General features: G+C 34.7%; 1 protein-coding gene across 1 annotated transcript; it reads left to right on the top strand.

Annotated features, from left to right (window-relative positions):
- The first annotated feature begins 792 nt into the window (after window positions 1-792).
- LOC110641125 (chaperone protein dnaJ 11, chloroplastic) lies at window positions 793-1441 on the top strand. The gene has a single exon (XM_021792726.2). It carries the CDS (start codon window positions 836-838, stop codon window positions 1280-1282), a length of 447 nt encoding a protein of 148 aa, XP_021648418.2. The 5' UTR covers window positions 793-835; the 3' UTR covers window positions 1283-1441.
- Window positions 1442-8698: the final 7257 nt, after the last annotated feature.

The following is an 8698-nucleotide window of genomic DNA, read 5'->3' as shown; positions in this document are numbered from 1 at the left end:
ATAACTAGTTTTTTTTTTTCTTTTTAAACTATAATATTAATTAATATATATCACCTCAAAGCTGATATCTTTTGCAACCAAAAACGCTTTTACATCTCATCATCCAATCAACCCAAACCAACGTACACTCTAATAAAAATAACATCTTTTTTTCTTCTCCGGCGGCGATGAAAAAAGAAACCGGACAATTATTTTTTCGGTCGAATTTCTCCAGACAATTAATTAATAAGAATATAATAATGGGAAGAGTAATAAGACATCTAATAAGAAGGGAGAAAAAGAAAAGAATGTCAAGAAAATCAGCCACACCGAAGAATTTTGGGTTTCACAAAGCCATGAATATTTTCCGTTCTAATTTTCCATTTGTAGAATGACTTGAGAGTTTGGATTGCTCTGGTCATACATTATTACTTAACTTTATTAATTTCTGCTTTGAAAATTCCAAAAACAAGACTAAAGAAGAAGAAGAAGAAGAAGAAGAAGACAGGTGTGGATGATTCTCAAGATTTGCGTTCATCTAGCGAATTGGGACAGAAAATCAGTTCTTCTGGCTGCCACATAAATAAGATTCTTACTTCAAAGTTAGGAATACTAAATGAGAAGAAAGACATAAGAGAATGAAATAAAGAATGGGCTAACCCATTACCCAATTTTATTTTGCTGAGTCAGTTCCAAAACTGACCTCACAAAAATTAATAAAAATAAAATTAAAAAAATTTGATTTACGATTTAGTCCTTTCCCCCTTCTTAACTTAACCCTAGTTAAATTTATACCCTTATATATATCCCCTCAAATATTGCTGAAAGTCACTACGGCACCGCACATCAACTCACCATGCTTTCTGTCTCCGCCTCTCCGCTTCCCAAAATTTCCATCAAATCTCCGTCCGCTGCGCCTCAAAGGACCAGATTCCGGCCACGGTTTATTTCTAACAGCGCCACCGCTTACAAGGAAAGGTCCAATCTTTACCTGAGTCCTCAACAGATGGCATCGTGCACGTCGCTGTACGAGATTCTGGGGATTCCGGTTGCTGCCACGAGCCAGGATATCAAATCAGCTTACCGACGATTGGCGAGGACTTGCCATCCTGATGTCGCCGCTTTGGAACGGAAAGACACCTCGGCCAATGACTTCATGAAGATTCATGCCGCGTACTCCACTCTATCGGATCCTGAGAAACGCGCCGTTTATGATCGCAAGTTTATTAGAAGGAACCGGCCGTTGACCGTCAGTTTTTCGGGCTATCGTGGCCGGAATTGGGAGACGGACCAGTGCTGGTAGCCGAGTTGGCTCAACTGACTACATCACTGAGTTTATCTAATCAGAGATTATCGCAAGAAATCGGCAATATGTAGATATGAAATATGAACTCTGTACATATGAATGATTACTACTGCTAACATGTTTGAGCTTCCACCTATGGAAGTTTTCCACCAAAAATTAGAGCCGTCGAATGTGCTATTTTAGAGTTTTTTTTTTTCCGGTTCATATGTGCTCGGTTAAAACACCGGAGCTTCGCCGGCTGGCGCTGATTTTAATGCAACGATAATTATTAAAAAAAAAAAAAAAGAAAGAATCATGTAGCGAAGTTTGAGCTCCGAAGTTTGAGATCTAATGATACATGGCTTTTATAATCTTTTGTCTTTTTTCCCCATTTTCAATATCCTTTTCCCTTCTTCTTTCTTATGGACTATGGCATCCAAAGTTTCAAATTCAATGTTTTATGGTAATTATAAACCGAACCGCAGAATGTGACCGGCTCTGCCCGGTTTAAACAGAGCAGATCCTTTTCCGCACTTGCTTGTATTCTTTAATTTTCCGTTAAACATATTTGACCGTTACTAATGATAAATTAAGGAAAATAAATTTTGTCTTATGAATTTTATTCCCAGTTTTGGGATTGTGCTATTTGTGTGAGCATGGTCTTCAAGCATTGCCTTTCATTTCACACTCTTTAATTTGGAGATAGAGAGGGGTATATTCATTTGCAAGAAAATGACCAATTTATTGATCAGATAGAGTGCAAGTTGCAGCAAAATACTCCAAATATATTATCGATCATGTGATTTTTAATAGGGTATGATTAATTACAATTAGGAGCAAGTGTAGGAGGACAAACAAGTTGGAACTTGGAAAGAAGAAAAGTAAAACTTTGATATAATTATTAATTAAGCACAATGTTCTAGAATATTATACCAATTGGCAAATTTTTTTTTTTTTAATTTATACTACCCTCGTCGCTCAAATTAATTAATTTTTGTTTCTTTCTTTCTTTTTCTCCTTCCACGACAAAGACATCAAACTGTGGAAATTGGGAGGTAGAGGAGATTGATATGAAAAGTACGTTTCATGCTCTAGAACGCAACTCATTATTTAAAAAAAAAAAAAGATTTTAAATATTACTTAATTATTATCTGATCAAGTCGGCTGGCACATTGATTCATATTTAAATTATTGACGGTTTAGTATGACTCTTGCAACTAGATGAGTATAACTAGTTATAAATAAGATTTAAATTTAAAATTTTATAATTGTAAAAATGATTATAGTATTATTGAATTAAAAATATTTTTTTTTAAATATAATTTGTTACTTTATATTGAAATTCTTTTTAGTGTTAGATGTGCTTAAAATTTATGAAAATAGAAAACCATCTTCTATTAATATATTTTTGACAAAACTTGGCCTGCATACTGTCATTGTTGTTAGTTTGTAGCTGTAAAAGATTCTGTAATTAATCAATGAGTGTGTGATAAATCAAATTAACAAGTTGAACTATTTATTATTATCAATATAAAATCTCATTACACCCCAACTGTTTCTACAGTAGATGAACTTGTCTTTTCTGTCATTTGTTTTCTAGCAACTAAATATGTTTGTCTTAGCTTCCATTACAGACAACTTGCTATTTATTCAGTTTTTTCATTAAACTCATTACCCTTTCTTTAATATAATGGAGAGTTAATAATTCAATGATTGAGTTTCCAATGATACTTCAATAATATTTTTTTTACTATTTATAATTAGGGATATTATTATTTTTTTTAATGTTTATTCATCTATATGATAAATCAATTTAAAAAGTTGAACTCTTTATTATTATCAATCTAATGTCTCACTACCTGTGCATCTAATCCTCACCACACTAGAATCTATATTTTTTTGCCCCAACACTACTCTTGATGAACTTGTCTTCTCTGTCCCTTTTTTAACTTTTCTAGCAACTAGCTTTCATTGAAGACAACTTGTTAATTGCTGAGTTCTTGCACTAAATGCTTGACGTTGTTTAGTTAATAATTTAGTGATTGAATCAATGAATCAATGGTAATTAAGGATAACGAGGTACGTTCTTGAATTTTCATATGGCTAGTATGATTTATAAGGTCACTAATGATATATTATTCAATAGGCTTGTAGTTATCAATGAACTCTTGCATACAGACATTTTAAATTCGAGTTTCGAAATATTAATATTCAAGTAAATTATTTAAATAGGAGTTGATATTTCACAAATTAATATTGAGATTTTCAAGCTAAACTCTAATTTTTAAATTATTTTTTAATTTTTAATTTTGAGAAAAGAAAAAAGAATAGAGATTGAATTCAATTTGAAATTTCTCAAATCAAACCGAACCCATCAATAATCATAAGGGTGCATGATGACAGAACCAATCAAAAAGACAAGGCAGAACTCCACATCGTGAACAATAAAATAAATAAATGAAAACTTTCAAATTAATAATAAATTATTGGGTCCATTTACGAACAAAGAATCTATAGTTCCCAACAAAAATCTCTCACTTCATTTTTCTAATTGTTTCGGTGACAAAATCATGGAAATACTTGTAGTTTCTAGAAGATATGTGGCAGTGGAGGAGATGGAAGGAAATTGCCATGAAAACAACTCTTATGTCCTTAGCATGTGGAGGTCACCCTTCTTCTGTATGATAACAACTCCGTTAAGAAATGATAGTTTATGGAAAATAAATAACTTTTGATTGAGATTTGCTCATATTAAATTGTAATTTGATCCTTAATGATACTGACAATCAATGCAAATTAGGGGATTTTTTTTTTTATTAATTGTCAAAATTTATCACCAAAATTTTTTATTGAGCTCTTTATTATATGTATATATATTAGATTTATTTATTTTTTTTACAAAAATGGCTAATTTTTTTAATTCATTGTATTATAAATTAAATATTAATTTAGTGAGTCTGCTAATTTTGATCCACTATTTTCAAGATCACATGGGGGGAGACTTGGGGTAGATTTAGATAAGCATCGTAGACTAAGAAAATTTTGAGGGGCCCACAACAGCGTGGTGGTCCTTAAACAAGCCTAGTAAATGCTTTGTCATCTATCTTACTTGAAATGTCACTGAGCTACTCTTCTAGAAGATTTATATATAAAAATAATAAAATTAAATATTTATTATTATTATTTTGAAAGATATTGTATTGGTGAGTGACCTAATTGATCATGGAACTTTATTCTTTTTTTTAATTGTATTATTTTTATGAAATTTTTGTTTTCATTGAAAGGGACAATTAAGCAGCATCATTGCTGTTGTGGGACGCCAATGATTCTAGAACTTCACTACAGTGCTTTTTCCCTCTTTCAATAAAAAATAATTTCAATTTATGGTTCTATTCTAGAAACTATAAAAAGCACAGTGTTGGACAGCATGATTTCTGCCTCCAAGCAAATTGGGACCGTAACGATGTATAGGTCCATTTCAAGCCTTGGCAAGAAATGTAGGTCCATTCCAAAACATTTAATTGATTGAGAGGCCCAATTTTCATTCTAATTCTTTAGACCTTACATGGGTGAAAAGAAATGTCCATAATAATTTATCATTGATGGTTTTTTTTTTTTTTTTTTTTTTTTTAGATTTTACTGTTTTTTGATCATTATTCATGTGCAAACTACATGATTCCATGCTCTTAAAACTTTATTTACAAAAATTGTTTATTCTGAAATTAATCCAATTTGTTTTCTTCTAATCTAGAGTTATGGGTATTCACTATGCTTAAAAAATAAGTTGAAATGATATATAATATGCTCACAGTCGTAGTTGAATACTGTCATAAAGACGAAATGAAAAAAAATATGTAATAGTCCAGCCTAACTCCGTTCAATAATTAAAGGTATATAATTCATTTGTCAGATCCATATTTGAATTTACACTCTTCAATCCACTTAAAAAAAAAAAAAAGCATAATTTATATGTATTTGTCAAATGGATTATTGGCAAAATCACAAGTACTTTGGGGTTGTAAAGGTGAGACATAAATACATAATGATTTGAAGCTAAAGTAAACATGTTTGTTTAAGAAGCTATCATTATTGTGAAATGGAAGGAAGTTCAAAGAAAGTTGAAATGTCATTATATAAATGATCTGCATCAACTAGTTAGTTAGGCATGGCTTGTAAACCTCCATGTGTTTAAGTGCAGCAAGTAGTGGTTATAACATTTTTCAGCAGCAGCAAGCCAAGCAGTTGTTTACTTATCATGTGTCACTTTCAACTTCTGCCGATGGAATTGGTTTTTCAGGGAGTGGGAGATCGATGTGCAATCAATTAATCAAACCATAATGTTTTCCAAGTAATTTCAATTTTTTTAAGTACATGTTTGTCTTGCTTAGCCTCTTCCATAAGATGTTGGTTCAATGTTGACATATCCTTGAATTAATATGGGTCATCGTGTGTACAATTATTTGCCTATTATTAGTACTCCGTTTTCGCTATTATTCATTGATATTCTCGCTAGCTAGCTTTAGATTTCCAGTTATTAGCAAGCACTAAAACAAATTCACTCTTTTGGATGATTTTCAGAACACACTTCTTCATTAGTTAGTGTCTAATGATAAGAAAGAGGAGCTTCATCCTTAATCAACCAGAACAATTTTATTAGGTATAATATTATTATACATATTATATTAATATTTATGAAATATGAAATTAAAAATTAAAAATTAAAATAAATAAAAAAATAAAAGTAATGTATAAATATTTTAAATAAAGTTTCTGTCACGACCCAACCTATGGGCCGGACCGGCACTAGGACCTGGGCCAGCCTAAAGCCCTCGAGGCCCGTAGTAAGCCCAACTATTCACTTAACCCAACTCGAAGGCCCATTTGGGCCCAATTTCAAGAAATCAACCGGACAGAGTCCGGCCATAAAATGGACCTACCAACGGGGAGTTTTGACTCACCCGACCTGTAAACATAATAAATACTCAATTGGGGAGCTCAGCTCACCCTCCATATACTCATCAGCATAAAAATAAATGGGAGCTCAGCTCCCTCATCCAATCCATCAAACATACATAGGATATTAAGTTTACAGGTCCAAAATAATAATTTAGTTTACAGACCTAAATCAGATCAACATTTCTAACACATGCGAAAATTCTAGGAGTAAATAAAATTACACAGATATTGATAAACAACCTGCGAAGGAGAAAAGCAGGTTAACCGCAATAAAATCCTCCTGTAGCCTGAAAAATATTGAACAGGAGTGAGCGTTCGACTCAGAGAGTAAAATATCAATTTTAACCATAATCTCTATAACTATCTAAAACTAATGCACCATGTAGAGTGAAATGCAACATCAACAACATTTTCACATCATAACATCAAAAAGGTAATTTGGAGTACTCACACACCCTATAGTATCAGTCATAATATATGGGAGCTGATCCCCTATACAGCTCTCTTAAATCCAACCTGGTGCCAGCGAAGAACTCAAGCCGGACTTTCGCTTAATAAACCAAATCGAGGGTCCCAGCGTAGAACTCAAGCCGTGACTACCCCTCGAAGGATCGGGTCCCAGCGAAGAACTCAAGCCGTGACTACCCGTCCTATCCATAGTCCACACCACATCACACGCACACTAACGCACGCACACTGCTCCAAATTACCACAACAACATCCATGGCACTTTAACAGTTATCAATGCAACATAAATCGTGCCTAGAGTTTAACTACATAAATATATGCATATAAGTGATGCATGGGCATGCTTGAACATATAATAATATCGAAATTACAGTTAAAATTAATATTTTACTCACAAACTTGACGGTGGTCACTGAGGCGGCTGGGCAGAGGAAGAAGGCTGTCCCGGCTCACCTGACAATTACATTACAATTTTTAATATAAATGACTCGATACAATCAAGAAAAGACCAAATACGTCCTAAGTTGTGCCGAAAATCCGGCAGAGTCTCCCCTATACCTAGGACCTACCCAACCTGCAAAAGGGCTCAAAACACACTTTTATATTCACAATCCATATATCCACAACTCAATCACATCACACAGCCCCTCCTGGGCCCATCAAATCAGTCATCCATCACAATATGTAAAATTTCAATTTAGTCCTTATAATTAATCATTTTTGCAAAAACTGCCCAAACAAGCTCTAAAAATTCTAAAACTTTGCCCCGCAGTCCTTAGCAATATTACTAGGCTATTGCAAAAAGAATCATAATTTTTTGAGCTACCATGAATATTTTATGGATTTTTAATGCTAGTTAAACACTAGAAAATTATGAAAAAACAAGGTTCGGGTTTACCTTTGCCGATTCCAACTTCGGGGACGTGCTCGGGACGTCTGACAATGGGGGGGTAGCCAAAACCTTGGTCCAATTCGGAGACTTTTCCGGTAACGGGTCTGTCTGGCCCGAAATTTGCAAACCCAATCAACTGTCGAATTTCCGCGAATTGAGGATACCTACACGAAGCCCACAACACGAGGGTTAGTACATAAATTTTTCAGAATTTTCTAAGCTCATTTAATGCTCGAAAAGACACTGCGAAGTTCCGTGGGACCCACCGAAAAACGGTGTCGGAAAAATTTGAAATTTATGTCGCCGCGAAGCTCTCGACGAGTGGAGCGCTCTGGTACTCTCGGTTTTCTCGTGGGATTCACGGTTTGTGAGAAATCTAGCCCGAAAGTCAAAATGGGCTAAAACTTCCCGGGCAAAAATTGGACAAACCGCTCGATGGATTTCGGTGTTCTTGGTGTCTATGGAAAGCTCTCGTCGAGTAGATGATTTTAGACACAAGACCCGGTCCAATTGGTGGCCGGATCAGCCGGATTTTGGACAGGGAAGTTGAAGAGTCGCGCGCGCAGGGGAGGGCGTTTGCGCGCGTTTTCCGGCCGTTCGGGGCGGCGGCCGGTGGGCTGGGATGGCTGGTGGTCGGCGCCGGTGAGCTGGGGTGGCAGGGGGAGGTGGCTGGCCGGCGGCAGGGGCAGGAGGAGAGAGAAAAGAAAGAAAAAAGGGGAGGAGGTCGGGACGCGCGGAAGAAAAGGGAAGAAGAAAAAGGGAGCCGGTCCGATTCGGAATGTAACACCCCAAAATTTTGAATTTTTTTACTCTGCCTCGGGACCAAAAACGAGGTCCAAAAATTCCGAAAAAAATTTCAGAAAACTCAGAGAAATACGTAGATTCCAAATATATTTTTAGTTTTGCCACGTGGTTTTTAAATTAATTTTTAAAAATCATCAAAGTTTATATTTTCGGAAAATCGAACCCGATTTTTAAAATCCGAAAAATCTCAAAAAAATTCCTAAAATTTAAATAAAATTAAAATACCAAAAATGCTCATAAAATAATAAAATTTAAAATTTTGGGGTGTTACATTCTTCCCCCCTTACAGAAAATTCGTCCTCGAATTTTACACA

This window comes from Hevea brasiliensis, chromosome 9 (genome assembly GCF_030052815.1).
Source record: "Hevea brasiliensis isolate MT/VB/25A 57/8 chromosome 9, ASM3005281v1, whole genome shotgun sequence".
Classification (NCBI taxonomy): Eukaryota; Viridiplantae; Streptophyta; class Magnoliopsida; order Malpighiales; family Euphorbiaceae; genus Hevea; species Hevea brasiliensis.
This window is presented reverse-complemented; position numbering and strand designations above follow the sequence as displayed.